The sequence below is a fragment of the Cydia fagiglandana genome, chromosome 17, assembly GCF_963556715.1.
Source record: "Cydia fagiglandana chromosome 17, ilCydFagi1.1, whole genome shotgun sequence".
NCBI lineage: Eukaryota > Metazoa > Arthropoda > Insecta > Lepidoptera > Tortricidae > Cydia > Cydia fagiglandana.
This window is the reverse complement of record NC_085948.1, coordinates 17,758,611-17,775,545: the sequence shown is the minus strand read 5'-3', so window position 1 is coordinate 17,775,545 and position 16,935 is coordinate 17,758,611. Positions and strand designations below refer to the sequence as shown.

General features: G+C 47.4%; 2 protein-coding genes across 2 annotated transcripts in view; both read right to left on the bottom strand.

Moving 5' to 3' along the window:
- Positions 1-16,935, bottom strand: part of LOC134672911 (trichohyalin-like) — an 18,860-nt gene extending 1,925 nt beyond the window's left edge. Inside the window, exons 1-10 of the mRNA XM_063530861.1 lie at positions 16,752-16,935; positions 16,363-16,522; positions 15,607-15,782; positions 14,910-15,113; positions 14,391-14,511; positions 13,428-13,598; positions 13,092-13,213; positions 1,349-1,423; positions 944-1,012; positions 67-166 (exon numbers count right to left, since the gene is read on the bottom strand). Coding sequence (XP_063386931.1) covers positions 67-166; positions 944-1,012; positions 1,349-1,423; positions 13,092-13,213; positions 13,428-13,598; positions 14,391-14,511; positions 14,910-15,113; positions 15,607-15,782; positions 16,363-16,518 — 1,194 coding nt within the window. The 5' untranslated portion in view covers positions 16,519-16,522; positions 16,752-16,935. The remainder of the gene's footprint in view (positions 1-66; positions 167-943; positions 1,013-1,348; positions 1,424-13,091; positions 13,214-13,427; positions 13,599-14,390; positions 14,512-14,909; positions 15,114-15,606; positions 15,783-16,362; positions 16,523-16,751) is intronic.
- Positions 6,402-8,588, bottom strand: LOC134672842 (uncharacterized). The gene is made up of 2 exons (XM_063530796.1): positions 6,607-8,588; positions 6,402-6,509 (listed from the first exon to the last, which is right to left on the bottom strand). Exon 1 carries the CDS (start codon positions 8,586-8,588, stop codon positions 6,750-6,752), a length of 1,839 nt encoding a protein of 612 aa, XP_063386866.1. The 3' UTR covers positions 6,402-6,509; positions 6,607-6,749.

The following is a 16,935-nucleotide window of genomic DNA, read 5'->3' as shown; positions in this document are numbered from 1 at the left end:
ACTTCTGCTGCTGACTGTACATTGTACAACATAAGGCAGACATTGTAAGCGAGTTACGTGACTCACCCAAAGCCTGAGCGTCTCCTCTCTGAACTCTTTTATCTTGCGCGCTTTCTCCTGACGCAGTTTCTCCTGGAAGTCTTCGTACAGCTCTTGGTTCTTGAACCTTGAAAATAAATATAAATTGCTGGCATGTATTATTTTTTTAAGGTTTGAAACAAATTCTGTACCTGTCTATTTTGTTCAGTCAGCAGCAGAAATTGCTAAGCGGACGAGTTGTTCAAAATGATCTTGACGAGACTTTATTGTTGAGAGAATTAGAGCGTGTCCAGGTAATTTTGAACACCTCGCCCGCTTATCAACTTCTGCTGCTGTCTGTATTAATAGACTGTAATGACAACGGCTGGAAATGCTGTAATTCTTGGGTTCTCGAATTTTGATGACGTCTTTAGGCGTATTACACATTGGAATTGTGATTTGCCCGGTAAAAAAACGCAAATACTCGTACAACAGTACCTACCTGTTTGAAGCTCCATTGTCAGATTATCGCCGTGCTAGCTGGGTCAGCCCATTCACGCGGGTTAGGTCACTCACTGGTGACAGATATCTCATTTATAAGGGTTGTTCGCGTGTAATGGGCCTATACCGGCATTAAATCCACCTGTTGTACTTTTTGTATGTGCAATAAAGTTTAAAATAAATAAATAAATAAATGGGCCACTAACCTTTTTCCGGTCACTAACTGCTTCCGGTGACTTACTGATGCTGAGTCATTAACCGCGGTTCGACATCACCCACTGCCGCTGCGTGTTGAACTCGTGCAAGCGGCGTGCCTCGTCCGCAAGGAACCTGTCGTTCGTGTTTAAAGCTCCATTGTCACCGGTTCTGCATGGGTCAGGTCACTCACGTGGGTCGGGCAACTCACGTGTGATGGGACACTCACCGGTTCATCATCTCCCACTGGCGCTGGGTATTGATCTCGTGCAGGCGGCGCGCCTCGTCGGCAAGGAACCTGTCGTTCATGTTTAAAGCTCCACTGTCACCGGTTCTGGGTCAGGTCACTCACGTGGGTCGGGTAAGTCGGGTAACTCACGTGTGATGGGACACTCACCGGTTCATCATCTCCCACTGGCGCTGGGTATTAAACTCGTGCATGCGGCGCGCCTCGTCGGCAAGGAACCTGTCGTTCATGTTTAAAGCTCCACTGTCACCGGTTCTGGGTCAGGTCACTCACGTGGGTCGGGTAAGTCGGGTAACTCACGTGTGATGGGACACTCACCGGTTCATCATCTCCCACTGGCGCTGTGTATTAAACTCGTGCAGGCGGCGCGCCTCGTCCGCAAGGAACTTGTCTTGAACCTCCTGTCTTTCGCGTTTGAAGCGCGCCTTTTTCTCTCTGTCCTTGCGTAGTCTTGCCTCGGCGCTGATGACACAAAATAAAATACATTACATTCTAGAGATATTTATATAATTAATTTTAGGACATGTTACACTTGACTCACTAATTGCAAAAAATAATTAAACAAAAATCTACCTTGTTTTGTTACTGGTTCACTGTGGACACTGTGGTAGTAATTACTGAGTTTTGGTTGCCACCTGACGTTATGTGGTTGACATATTTTTCCATACCACGTCGGCGGCAAACGAGCATACAGCCCACCTGATAGTAAGCATAAGCAACCAGCAAGTGTTGAACAAACTCAATGTCACTGGTGTTGGCACTCCGCTCAAAGTCACCGATTCAGAGGTGTCACATGCGCATTGCCAACCTTTTCAGAAAGAAGAGCCTTTTTAAGAAGAACCCCATACTGCAGTCCCTCCAGAAAACCTCGGAAGAGGTCCTTCGAGAGAAAATTCCTTTCAATACGCACAGTGCATGACCATTTAGATTCCAGGGCTATAACCTCGGAGTTCCGACTCGGAAATCGAAGTTCGTAAATTTTGAGCAACTATCTCCTTCACTCTAATTACGGCTTAATTGAAGTATCTAAAGGAGAAAGATGCCCGAAATTTACTCGGTGTTTGCGGTACGCCCTCCAAAAGTGTCGCGACTGACGAAAAATGTATTGCTCAACAATTTACTACTAATAGGTACCTATTAGCAGGCGTTGAAAATAGAGTTCCGGTTAATCCGGTTATATAATATTAGCTGAAAATTGTTGTGGATGTCTTTTCGTTTGTCGCGAAATCTATTGTCAAGTGGCACTACTGATAAATCCGCTACTTGACGCTAGATGTCGACTTCGAAAAAATACTTACTGTCAAATTGATAACCTCTTTTCCTTTTTGGAAGTTGGTTAATAATAAGTATTTTGGTAAGAAAGCTGATGTATGGAGTGAGCACTCTAATGAAGTCTAATGGCAGAACTAAACTATTTATAAAAATAAGGTAAATTCAAATGGAAACAGTTTAATAAAGCAAAAATTAGCAATTTATTTCAATAATCAGCATGGATGGTGACAATGCTCTAATTCTAGATAATAAAACTGTTAATTATACAGCACATTTCTTAACAATTCAATCATTCAAATATTAATTGCTTATTTAGATTAGGAATATTGTTGTAAAGCTTAATAATCTTAAAATATAACTAAACCACAATTTTGTAATGCTCTCCAGAGACTGAAATAAGTCTAACTACCTAAATCTAAATATTGTAACTGTTAACAGCAAGACAAAACAAAAACTTACTTTTTTATCATACTTGCCTACTCATAACTTTAAAAAGTAATTGAATGCAGAAAAGATTTGTTATTCATAAAAGCACTACAAGCCACAATTAGCTAATAATTTTATTATTTGTCCTAATGTCATTTTGACTTATGGATTTGTAAGAAAGGGATAACACATAAATTAACTATAATCATAATCATAGCTATTGCATTCATGTAGTACAGCCTTAGAGCATTAAGTAACTGGAGACGTCTTAACAACTGAAGTAGATGGACAGCCGGCATCAAATAGATAGCTAGAGGCAGCCAAAATGGCCAAAAAGATTGCAACACAGCTGTCTTACTATAGGACTAAGGGTGTGTTGCGATATATTTGGCTGTAACATATCGGTTATCGGTTATCGGTTATCGCGGGCTTGTTTTCCGCAACTCGACGTCTATTATTGCGCCTATTTTGCGTGATGGGATGGCTGCACTATTCCTGCCAACCCAACTCCACCAAGAAGCCTAGCAGACCCTTAATGTTGCCGACGACTTCTGGGAGAGACCCCGGTGAGCCGAGGTGTTGTGCCCGGTATTTTGCCACCCCTGGGCATTCGAGAATGACGTGGGCGGCTGTCTCCTCTGCCTCCATGCATGCTCTGCAGAGGGGGCTATCTGTAACACGTAGGGTTAATAGGTGTTTGTTAAATGAGGCGTGTCCAGTTATTGCCCCAGCTAAAAGCCGGAGCTGTGGTCTCTTCAGCTGTCGAAGCCTCCGCGACAGATTGGGGTTGAGTGTCGGGAGGGCTTCCTTCGCCTGCCTGCATGTGCCTAGGTTAGACCAATATTGCTGGTGTTTTACCTTGGTGTTGTGTCGCAGCGTGTTCCGGAGCCAGGCATATGGCAGAGGTAGGATTGGCTCAGGTCCTGCCACCTTCAGTTCCGAGCCTCCTCTCGCCAGGATGTCGGCTGCATCGTTACCTCGTGAGTTGCTGTGTCCTTTGATCCACTGCAGAGTTACGCCATTGGTGGTACATACCTCTGACAGAGCTTTGTGACATTCGTAAATTAGCCCTGAAGTGAAAGTAAAACTTTGTAGAGCTTGTAGTACTGACCGACTATCAGAGAGTATGCGGATGGGGTAGTCCATTGCTTCCCTTGAGACGATTGCGTGTGCTGCCATTATAATGCCCATACATTCCGCCTGGAAGACTGTGTTATGGGCACCAAGTGGTGTCGAGATGTGTATGTTTAGGTCCTCTGAGAAAACCCCAGCGCCAGTGCCTGACCTTGTTTTTGATCCGTCCGTGAAGATTCTCAGCTCCCTTGGGTTGAGTCCTTCATGGGGTTCTTCGTGTAATTGTATTTTGTATTTTTTGTCGAAGACGAACTGCTTGGGTATCCTGTCAGTCACCGCTTCTATAAGCGGTTCCTTACCTATGGCCTCGTAGAGGATTTCGGTGTGTGGCACCCTAGGCGGTCTCCAGAGATTAGATTTTTTGAGACGTACCGCCGCAGCCAGCGCTTCTTGTTGTATGAAGAGGTGCAGCGGCGGCAGGCCCAGTAAGGCTTCCAGGGCCGCGGTTGGTGTTGTCCTCATGCAGCCCGTTGTCGCCATACAGGCCAACCTCTGGAGTCGTTGTAGTCTGGCCTCAACAGTGGATAGTTTGGTGCGTGGCCACCATACTATCGCGCCGTAGCTTATTATTGGTCTTATCACTGCCTGGTAAAGCCATAGAGTTAGCCTAGGAGTTAATCCCCAGGTTCTACCCACCATTCTACGACATTGCCAGAACGCGACTGTAGCTTTATCAATTTTGCCATTTAGGTGATTACTCCAATTCAGTTTGTTGTCAAGTATTACCCCTAGATACTTTACCTCTGCCGATAGTTGGAGTTCTGTATTGAACAGTTTGGGAAGGTGGTAGTTTCCCAAGTTGCGTTTGTTGGTGAACATTACCAGCTCCGTCTTGCGAGGATTGACTGTGAGTTCGTTGTTAACGCACCAGCGCTCCACGATGGCTAGTGCAGAGCGGGTAACATCGCATACCGTACCTGAGTGGTTGCCGCTTGTTAGTATCACTATGTCGTCAGCATAGCCGATTGTGTAATAGTGATTGTTGTTTAATGTTGTTATGAGGTCGTTCACCACTAGGTTCCATAGAAGTGGCGATAGAACTCCCCCTTGGGGGCATCCCTTTGCCACTACTGCCTGCTGTGTCTCGCCTGTCCCAAGTCTTATGATCCTCTGGCTCAACATGTTGTTTATCCATTTGGTCATGACTGTATTCGCACCATGTCTTACCAGTGCTGCTGCAATGCTGCTGAACCTAGTCCTGTCGAAGGCTCCTTCTATGTCTATAAAGGTTCCTAAGCACATGGACCTGTTTTTAATCGCTACCTCAATTTTGCTTACCACTGCATGAAGTGCCGATTCTGTAGACTTGCCAGGGCTGTAGGCATGTTGGTTGGGATGCAGGGGCACGTTACTCAGCACTCTCTCCCTCAGGTGCCTATCGCACAACCTCTCCAAGGTTTTAAGCATGAATGAGGTCAGGCTGATGGGCCTGAAGGATTTGGGATCTGAGTAATCGCTTTTACCTGGTTTCGGTATGAAGATGACTTTGACCTCTCTCCACCGCTTCGGCACGTACCTGTGAGCCAGACAGGCGCGCAGAATGGTGGTCAGCTTCAAAGTGAGATGCCTCCCGCCCCACTTAAGTAGCGCAGGGAAGATCCCGTCCATTCCTGGAGATTTGAAGGAGTCAAAACTGTTTATGGCCCATTGCGTGCGCTGCGGGCTGATTACCTCATGTGTCTGCTGCCACTCGTTCTCCGACGGAGTGGTCTCCTCCTCCTCCCAACTTACTGGGTGCGATATCACGCAGTCCGGGAAGTGTGTTTGCACCAGGACCCGTTCCGCCTCCTCCGGTGAGTTGGTGAGAGAGTTGTCAGGCTTACGTAGGGATCCCAAGGTTATGGTTGAGTTGTTGGAGAGAACCTTCCTTACCCTATTAGCCTGCATGGTGGTCTCAATGTCTGTACAGAATTTGCGCCATGAGTTTGTGCTTCTGTACCTGAGTCGTTTTTTGTACTTGGCCTTGGTGGACTTGTAGTTATCCCAGTCCTCGTCAATGCCAGTGTTCATAGCTCTGTTTAGTTGTCTCCTCATCTTGCCCCTGAGTCTCTCCAGCTCAGGTCCCCACCAGTTGTTCTTCCTTCCACTTCTTGTTGATGGGGTAGCTAAGGGACATGCCTGATGGTAGCAATCCAGGATGGTGTTTGTAAGGGTGCTTACCTGTTCTTCTATCTCAGCTATGCCTACTATCTTCAGGGGACCCTCCTGCTGTTCCAGTACTGTGTTTAGACGCAGGGTGTACAGGTCGCGATTAGTCCTGCGTGGGTCCCTTCTAGGCACTGCTGTGAATGTTTTTACCTGAATGTCGAATCGAATCCATCTGTGGTCTGAACATGACACCTCCTCCGATACATGCCAGCCTGAGATGTGTTTCGATGCTTCTTCAGATGCTAGGGTCAGGTCAATGATTGTTCTGCTGCGTCTGTTTATGAATGTTGGTTTCGAACCTGTGTTAAGGAGGTTGAGGTTCGTGGTAAATAGGTACTCGACAAGCTTCTTACCTCTCTCGTTACCTGTATCCATGCCCCATAGGGGGTGGTGTGCGTTCGAGTCGGTTGCCACGATGAGTTCGAGCCCCGCCTCTTCGCAGTAGTTGACCAGCCTTGTCATGTCGTGCGGTGGTGGGTCGTCCGCCTCCGGCATGTACACAGAGGCTACGACCATCTCCTGCATGCTGGTGTCTTGCGCCCCGCGCAGCCTTATGGCGCACACGTCTCTAGAACAGAAGCTCGTTAGAGGTTGCACATGTATATCTTTAGTTGTGTATATGCAGGCCCGGGGATTATCCGGACCCGAGTAGACTGTTAGCTTACCTCCTATGTTACGGAGACCGCAAACAGAGCCCCTTCTGACCCACGGCTCCTGGATCAGAATTACGGCTGTTGTGTTGACCTCCAACCACTTCCGGATCTGAGCCGTTGCGGTTTCGCTGTGGTGGAGGTTGGCTTGGAGGAATTTACCAATGGGCGAAGGGGGTTCCTCCACCAGGATCGCCCTCCTCCGCCGACATCGGCTCCTCCTCCTCCTTGCCGATGGCCAGCTTGCCCAGCCCCTGCGCGCATTCCCCCTCACTCCCCGAGGAGTCACGAAGAAGTTCTTCTTCGTCCTTCTCGGGGACGGAAGGAGACTGCGCTGGGGCCTGCAACTCAGGCTCCTGGACTTCGTCAACAGGTGCCTGCGTCGTCACGCAAGTGTCCATGGGCTCGGCAGGTGCCTCAGCTGCGCCATCTATGGCGACAGTGCTGCTAGGGGGCGGTTGTTCCCTGAATTTGCCCCGTGACCCCTCAAACTTCACGTACACCGAACCCAGCATAAAGCCGAGCCGGCGTCCGCGGTTCACAAGGGGCTGCACGACTGTCTCCGGCACACTGACCACAGCGAACGTCTCCGTTCCCTGCACCTCTCGCCGGTTGAGCAGCCAGCGGTCTATTTCCGCCCACGGGTTCTGGTAGCGGAGGGCTCGGCCTACTTCGCCAAAGTCCTCCCAGACACCCGGGAACAGGATGCCGCAGCGTACTCGTTTGGGTACCTCGCTCTGGCGCTTGACTACCACCTTCTCCCCCTCATCGAGGGTGATGGTAGCCACACTGCGCTTGAGCCATGCTAGCGTAGCCTGGTTCTCGCACCACAATCTGAGGGAGCCATTCGCCCATACGGGCTTGCCCCTGAAGAGTGGGCCTGCGGGAAGGCTTGAGGTGGGCTGTCTAGCTTCCTGCGAGAGCAGGGCTAGCAGCTGCCTCTGGACCTCATCCGATTGTTGCGAGGTCAGGTGTCCCGAGGTGGCAGTAGTTACCGCCACCAGCAGGTCAGCCTTTGCCGCCTCTGCATAATCGGCATGGGGGGTTTCACCAGGCGGTCCAGTCTTCTGCCTCTTAGGCTCTCCTCTGGGAGATATTGTCTCATCCAGTCGGGCCCTCTTGGCAGAAGACCGGGCACCCTGGTTACTTTCCTTCTTGGCCCTGGTCCCCTTCGCCCTCTTTTCCTGGGGAGGGGCACGGTTCGCTGCTGGTGGACCAGCTGCAGCCTGCGCCTGACCCTTCCCAGAGACGCTCTGTTGAGGCGCCGGGGCGGTGTTGAGAGCTGCTAGTCTCTCTCTGCGCTTCCTTCTCTGCTTCTTGTTCAGCTTATGCGGCTTAGCCGCAGCTGTAACAGGGGGAGGCGGGGGCACGGGAGTTTCCACCCGTTTATTGGGCTTCCACCTCCGCGCCTTCCTGGACACCTGAACGGTCCAGCCCGCCTCCAGCTGAGCAGAGACGGGGTCCAGCGCTGGTTCCATCACTGGGGTCTGCTCCGTGGCAGGGGGTTTCCCTCCTGTCGGAACAGTGCCCGTGGATGTCCCCGGTGTTGGCAGTAGGGCTTGGGTACGCTGTGGTACCGAACCTACTGGTTTGGGCGTCCACGTAGCAGGTTTGCGTGCCTTTGGTTTCCCGGCGGCTCTAATCCCTGCTGCGGGCTGCCCCTTCCGAGGCGGTGCTGTCGAGACAGCGCCACCACGGGGTGAGTTGTGTCTGATTTGTGGGGGTACTGTCGAGACAGCTCCCATTTGGTGTGTGTAGCGTGTCGGTACTGTCGGGACAGCGCCGTGTGTAGTGGTGCTTGGCAGGGTTGTTTGTTCCTCCCTGTAAGCACGTGATGAGGAGGGAGGAACTATCGGGACAGCTCCGTCTCCTCGTGTAGTGTTGTGTTGGGTGGAGGTTCCGGGTACAGCCGAAACTGCGCCGTTTCCCTCCGGTGTTGGGGCGCCTTCCGGTTTCCCTTCCGGCACCCGCGGGGTTTGGGATCTTGTTGTTTCCATTTTTGAAATGTAAGAAAATTCACCTCTCGAGCTTCCCACCCTCCATGGAGCCCGCACCTTTGGGGATGTCACTTTGGACACCAGGAATACCCAAGAGGTATAGGTGTGTAGAGGTGAGACTCATGCGCGACATCGGGAGCTGCAGACACGTGGCTGAGAGAGACGATCCTATCTCTCCCAGTGGTTCCACGCGCCCTTGCCCCGTCAGCATGGCCGAGCCCCTGGCATCCTCCCAGAGAACGCCCCTCCCCACACCTCGCCTGCGGACCGTACCACCTCGACCGTACGGGACGCGTGTCCAATACCCTGCAGTGGCTAGTTGCAGGGCCACCGTTTCGCCGGAAATTCGGACCAAAAAGGGCATATTGGCCCACAGGGGATAACTAACCCCGACCCCCTGCAGGCCTCGGCCCCCAGGACTCCTGCATCCCCGCTTACGGCGCTCTACTGCGCAGGACTTACGCAGGCAGGTGAGTATAGTCCGCTTAAGTCACCTACACCTTAAGCGGAACCGGGAGGTCCGTATAACATAGCTAGCAATCTGATCGAAATCATATTGCTAGCCATGCCATTCGGGCTCTCCAGAGTGTGTCATAACCCGCTTGGGTTTTCAGGTCCTCACGGGTTATGACTGAGGTCCGTATAGCATAGCTAGCAATTTGATCGAAATCATATTGCTAGCCATGCCATTCGGGCTCTCCAGAGTGTGTCATAACCCGCTTGGGTTTTCAGGTCCTCACGGGTTATGACTGAGGTCCGTATAGCATAGCTAGCAATTTGATCGAAATCATATTGCTAGCCATGCCATTCGGGCTCTCCAGAGTGTGTCATAACCCGCTTGGGTTTTCAGGTCCTCACGGGTTATGACTGAGGTCCGTATAGCATAGCTAGCAATTTGATCGAAATCATATTGCTAGCCATGCCATTCGGGCTCTCCAGAGTGTGTCATAACCCGCTTGGGTTTTCAGGTCCTCACGGGTTATGACTGAGGTCCGTATAGCATAGCTAGCAATTTGATCGAAATCATATTGCTAGCCATGCCATTCGGGCTCTCCAGAGTGTGTCATAACCCGCTTGGGTTTTCAGGTCCTCACGGGTTATGACTGAGGTCCGTATAGCATAGCTAGCAATCTGATCGAAATCATATTGCTAGCCATGCCATTCGGGCTCTCCAGAGTGTGTCATAACCCGCTTGGGTTTTCAGGTCCTCACGGGTTATGACTGAGGTCCGTATAGCATAGCTAGCAATTTGATCGAAGTCATATTGCTAGCCATGCCTTACAGGACTCTCCAGAGTTTGTCGTACTCCGTTCGGGTTTTCAGGTCCTCACGGGTTACGACGTCGCCTTCATACTCAGCTACTGGTGGTCCGGGGCAGATGGAATGTGCGACGCCCGACCGACCACCAGCATTACCAGGGTGTACGACCCACCCCATGAGTGGGATGGGTTCGGCCATGGCCTGCGGCGGCAGAGCCATGGCCGACGGGGACGTGTATGATAGACTTGAGGGAGTAGGCGTTGTAAGCCCAGCGTCGCACACCTGAACTACGTACCTACCCCCCCCTACACCCCCGTGGCTGTAACATATATTTGATTTTGATACTAACTGACCACTGGTGCATGATGGTTGAGCACTGGTGCCTTTATCAATACGCAAACATGTATTTTTCCTGAAAATTATCCCATGCAAATTGAGATCTCAGCACATGTTCAATAACGTCCCTCTCTGACAAACGTGGATAATCGGTAATCATATCTTGTACTACGGATCTCTGAAACGCACCAACTCCAAGCTTAAAACTATATATACTATACCTGTTTTTTTTTTCATGATACCTTACACCTTCACTCAATCTCCTTATAATTGGGTGATCATCTGCAGAACCTGGGATGACTTGTATAACAGGGAGCACTCTAGAAGACTGGTACTTTTGTATTGTTTCATTCAATGCAGCATTTAGCAAGCGGATCTGATTGGCACTGAAATAAGTTGGGGATATCCGGACAATCTCTTGTTTCCTGATGGCACTTGCAACTTCTTCATCTTTCCTTGTTGTTACCTCCTCGATAAATTCTTTTATTTCACTTATTTCTGACATCATTTGCCTTATGTCACTGTCCAGCTGACTGATCTGTTCGGTGCTATAATCAGTTGGAGATTTTGCAGAAGCCTCCTGATTACAAATTGGAGTTTCTTTGTGTAATATTTCTACTGCAGTCTCAGCATCCTCTGAAATAGCCTTTTTTGTAGTCTCTTGTAAGAACTCTTTAATTTCCTTGACATTATTCATAATTTGTTTCAAGTCTCCGGCCAGATTCGTGACCTCTTCCGTGCTTAAACTTGGAGATATCTGGCCAATCTTTTGCTTGTACACTTCATTTTTGTCTAATTCTATCACCTCATTGGGAATTAATTCTTCATCTTTACCTGATACATTAATCCAATCATTATTTTTATTATCATCATTGTATTTACATTGCCCGTCTACTGTAGGCGGATTTTGATTTGTTTCCGCAGATTTCTTTGGTTGGTCTTCTAGATCCGCCATTTTGTCCAGCGCAGGTTTGTAGGCCAAAACAGCCAAGTCATTCAAACTGATTTCAGTCGCGTCATTTCCAAATAGTAACTCATTGTTCTTTAAAACTAGCTGTTCGAGCCTTTGTAAAGTTAATTGCTGCTTGTCTACCTTATTGTCTAACTCTGTAATTTTTTCAGACATGATATTAAACTTTTCATTTATGTTCCTGTGTATGACATGCAAGTTTCTCATGTAATCCTTTTGATCAGTTATATCTCGTTGGAGCTGTTTTAATACTTCTATCATAATATTAGCAGCCATTCTATTAGTATTACTTGTTTCTTGGCAAGAAATATAAGTTACTTACTTTGAGTTTCAGATAATTTGCCAATGGGCCATGAAGAAGTGACTTTTCTTTTTAAACAATGACTGTTCTCGTGTGTTCTATACAACTCTCGCAAGTTACACCACTTCTTCTATTTAATACTGAGTACTCGTTTCATTTATAATAATCACAAACGATAATAACGTGAGTTTCAATTCGATAGATAAGTTAGATAACCGTAGTAGCTAGCAGTAGAAACTAGAAATAGGTTAGGAAATGAAATTGATCGAAATTGTGGGGTAGGGAAATTTTATAACCGCCACCTAACGATGTTGTCAGTACAAAATTAAAATAGTAAGGTGCGTTCAAATACTGTAAAGTTTTTTGTAATACGGATTATTTGCAAATATACTCTGGCAAAATGCTGGCAAAAGTCAAGTCAAGCCAGCTTTGTCAGTGGAAAAAGGTGGCAAATTTGAAAAGGTAGGCGTGAACGCTCGATCTCTTTCTTTCTTATTTAATTCAGAATCTTACGAGCGCTTTTTCAAAAATGTTTAAATGACATTAATGGATACCCTTAATTGAGAGTCAGACTGCACAATAGTTCGTTTTTTTAGCATTAGAAAGAAGGTAAGCGATCTTGACATGTCTTTTAATTGAAAAACAATTTTTAAAAATCAGTCACTATTACTTATGAAAGCAGAAGAATATAATTATATAAATGATCGTATTAGATTCATAATTGTTACATATTTGCCGTGACTTATTTTTAAAACGTGTTTTTCAATTAAAAAAACACATCAAGATTGTTTACCTTATTTGTAATGCTAAGAAAAACAAACTATAACTATAGGAACTTTTTTTTTTGTTCCTAGTTAGGATACCAGAGGGCCTACCGCGAGCCACGTTCGACGTGTTGCCTCCCTGTCACACTTACCCACGAATTTACAAGTGCGACAGAGAGGCAACACGTCGAACGTGGTTCGCGGTAGGCCCTCAGTTACTACTTAGTGGCCTGCGACCTTGGTACATGCTTGGTACGGACCGAGAATTGTTCGATCGAGTGGAAGGTGATTCTTCGTACCTCTGTTATGGATGGACGCAGCTATGAGTGAAAGCGAGAAAGAGATTAACTGATCGGTATTAAGCCCGCACACGGAATGTTAGGACTATTGCATATGGGAACGATTATGTAAACGTTTCAGGACATTCGTGCTTTTCGAATCATGAAACTTACATGGCCCTCTTCTCCCTGTCGGCGGCCTCCAGACTGGCTCTGGCTTTCTCCTAGCACGCGCGCGCGGACTCGCCGCTCTACAGGCGCTTGCTGTTCTGCTCCACCACGCGCTGCTCGTCGCGGGCCGGATGGTCAACTTACTTGGCTTCCTTCTCCCTGACGGCGGCCTCCAGACTGGCTTGCTTTTTCTCCGCGCGCGCGGCCTCGCCAGTCTCTAGGCGCTTAAATTGCTGTTCAGCTCCAACCCACGCTGCTTAATTGTCGCGGGCCTGATGGTCAACTTGCTTGGCTTCCTTCTCCCTGACGGCGGCCTCCAGACTGGCTTGCTCTTTCTCCGCGCGCGCGGCCTCGCCAGTCTCCAGGCGCTTGCTGTTCTGCTCCAGCACGCGCTGGTCGTCGCGGGCCTGATGGTCAACTTACTTGGCTTCCTTCTCCCTGACGGCGGCCTCCAGACTGGCTTGCTCTTTCTCCGCGCGCGCGGCGTCGCCGGTCTCCAGGCGCTTGCTGTTCTGCTCCAGCACGCGCAGTTGCTCGTCGCGGATCTGAAAGTCATAAATAACCTATAATCATTGCAACCTACGCTGATATCGAAAATCAGAAATAATAAACTGATAGCGTATAAAAAATATGCATACTTATGTATAAGCCTCATCTCATAAATAAAGTAACTAAAAGGAATGTTAATATTATCAATCGTGATATTTTTCGTACCCCCAGCCCCCTCTAAACGATCACATGATTTGGACGACCCCTTACATCTTTTTCAGTTTTCTTCCTCAGCGCCTGGACCCTGGCCCGCGAGCGCTGTAAGACTGCGATCAGCTTGTCGTCGAGTTGGTCGCGGGCGCGCTCCTCAGCCCGCCGGGCGTCTAGCTCGGCCTTAGACTGTTCCATGTCGGCGAGGATTCGGGCTTTTTCGGCTTTGTTCTGACAGGGCAAATAAATGTAAGATGTATGTATGAATTGACTGCGTTTAAACCCTTAGTGACTAAAGGTCTAAACGCAGTCTAAAGTTTAGTCCCTAGCGGCAACATACTTGACATCATACTTAATACAAAAACGCATCTCTACTATAAGAATTGCGGTTCTAAATCGAATGACTAGAAAGGAATGTCAAATGGTTAAAGGGCCAACCAACCATATTTAGAGCTATCCAAAGGAACACATTACCTACCTGATATTTAAAAATACAGGGTACCTATAATCATCATAGGCACAGAGTGCTTAGTTATGCATGATTGATTATACAGTGACAAAGTTTGGAAGCACCGCCATAATCCATATATTTAGCCCCCTCCAGACTATGCGCGTGAATCGCGGGCGCGAACGCGAGTGTGGAGTCGATTTTCGCAGACAGCGAAATCGACTCCACACTCGCGTTCGCGGCTTCGCCCGCGATTCACGCGCATAGTCTAGAGGGGGCTTTTCGTGTTTTTATTGGACTTCTTCATTCGCCTGCCAAGTCGGTAGAGAGTTGACATCGTCGCATCGGCTGTAGTAGTCGGCTGAGCCAGCCGAATGACCTATTTTTCGTCGGTTAATGTGGGGAGATCCTAATTTTCCACAAATAAATCAAGTTCGAGAGTTCAAGGCTCCTTGACGCTCAACAGTTCTATTGATTCTGATTGGGAAAAAAATTTAAAAAATACAAAAAGAGGGTCACAGATTTTGTATGTCCTACACCTACACTAACAAATTGAGGGACAGACAGGGACTCACGAAATTGTGCTCAAACTCGCTAAGTGCTTCCATCTGCTCGTTGGCCTTGATGTTGTCTAAGATCTGATAATTCAGCTCCGTTTCGTGCTCCGTGCGGTTTCGCTCGGCCTTGTGGTGTACCCTGTGTTGAACAAAACTTCACCATTAGAGATCCTTTCCCTTTTCTAAATGCTATCGTAATTTAAAATTTCATTCATAATTTATATAAGAGTTTGACCCTTCGCCTTGGCCTACATTTTTAGGATTCCGTACCCAAAGGGTAAAAACGGGACCCTATTAGTAAGACTCCACTGTCCGTCTGTCTGTCTGTCCGTCTGGCCGTCTGTGAGTCTGTCACCAGGCTGTATCTCATGAACGGTGATAAATAGACAGTTGTAATTTTCACAGACGATGGATTTCTGTTGCCGCTATAACAACAAATGCTAAAAAGTACGGAACACTCGGTGGGCGAGTCCGACTTGCACCTGTCCGATTTTTCAAAATGTTCGCTGACAAAAGTGGTACGTGGTCTTTACTAACTGTTCCAGGATTTCTTTCTGGTGCTGTTTATCAACTTCGAAACGGCGCTGACGCCTCGTTTTCATGAGAGCGTGCCACTCGGCCGCGCGGCGGATGATTTCGTCGTCATCTTTTCTCTTCTGTTCTCTCTCTTCCCGCATTCGCTCGCCTTTGAACTTGAGCTGTTCTTCTCGCTCTTTCTGTACACAGGTCTCTATAACTGCTCTGGAATAGCATAAAAATATCCTTTAGTCCTGCTTTAGTCTGATTAGGCTGAAACTTGAATTAATGGAATTCTCAGTTAAAATCTGGCATGAAATGAGTCCATAGAAATCCAGTTTAAAGGATTATTATATAGATATCCGAACACTGGACACTTTCTGCTGAGAAGACCGAGAAAGTTATATGTTAATTCTCTTTCGCTCTTAGTAGCAAGATAGCAAGTTACCCGCTACCGGATAGATCTATAAACTGGCAACCCAACTTACCAGTAAAAAGGCGCGTAGGCAAATTTTGCGCCTGTTTTAGCGACAATATTGGTCTGCTAGTTATAATAACCCCTATTGCTTGAGAGAAATTTCTGTTGTAGTTTTCCTGAGGAACATATGAACTTACATACAAGTCTTTTCGCAAAATTTGGTGTAAAGCCTCCTCCACACTCGCGTTCGCGGCTTCGCCCGCGATTCACGCGCATAGTCTGGAGGGGGCTTTATCTTACCGGAGAAAAAACTTAGGCGCGTCCTTATTCTTGAATATGGTGTCGCGTGCGCTGTACATGAGACGCGCCTGTTCATCGCGTTTCTTTCGCATGTACTTCTTGTAGAACTTGGTGTTGGCCTGCTCGGCGGCCTCGTGGCGTACGCGTCGCGACTCCTCGTTCCGTTTGTTCACATTCTGAAAAATAAGTTACCAGAGTAGTGCCTTGACTAGTCATAGTACAGTCATGGAGAGACAAAAAATTGCGATATGTATATGTGTACTGAACGCCCGGGTATCATCCTTTTTAGACATGTTCAAACAAGAAACAATTACATACCTCACTTACATACATACAGAGTTAGAAGTTTACTAGGTAGAGGCATATATCATATTTACGCCATGATAGTGACAATTGCGAGCCATCTATGTTAAACTCTGTATATATGTAAGTAAGGTATGTAATTGTTTCTTGTTTGAACATGTCTAAAAAGCATGATATAAAACGAAGCGCGACTAGACTCGAGGACCCGGCTCTTGACAAGATGGATGATAGAGGGATTGTGGCGGTATACATTTGAACTATGAATCAGTCAATCACTGACCCATGGTCGAGTCGAGTTTCATGTATGTCTGTCATGTATGTCAGAGTCTGACACATGTTATTACGTTATCAATGTCTCCTAAAGAGACGGACAGCAACGACAGGACAGGTCACGTTTTATAAAGGCCTGTAGCTTATAAACGCGACCCCTAGTCGAACTTTCCTTAGACTCACCTCGAAAGAATTGGGCCACTCGCGAGTCATGCGTGAGCTCTGCTCGTTCAAACGTTTCACATACTCGCTCTGGCGCGCCGCATCCTTGTTCTCCCGACTGCCGTCCGTCCATGAGACCAGCTTGTCAAACTCCGCTTGAGATAGTACCAGTGGCATGATTCTGCAAGGAAAAACCCTAGATTTATATCTTTGATACATCAGTTTATGATATGATGATGATATGACATCAGTTTAGATAGAAAGGATTGCTCTGAAGGACTGTTCTAAGTACTTATAAAAGAGATGAGGATAATCATCAGGTAATTTGACAACTAAGTACTCTTCTTGAACTAGAGCCCAACTCATTCATTTTGTCCACACAAATTCTTTAAGAATAAAAGGGTGCTTACACGTTTTATTGTTCTTTCCAGTCAAAGGCTTATAGGTGCCTCAATAGTACATAATTTAAAAAATCTTGGGATGTTTGTTTTTACTTCTTTTCTTTTGTCAGGATCCCTGACATAATAATCTATGAGAAAAATGGTCATAGGTATAGCAAGTAGGCTGCTATACAAATTCAAGTAAAAATTGTGA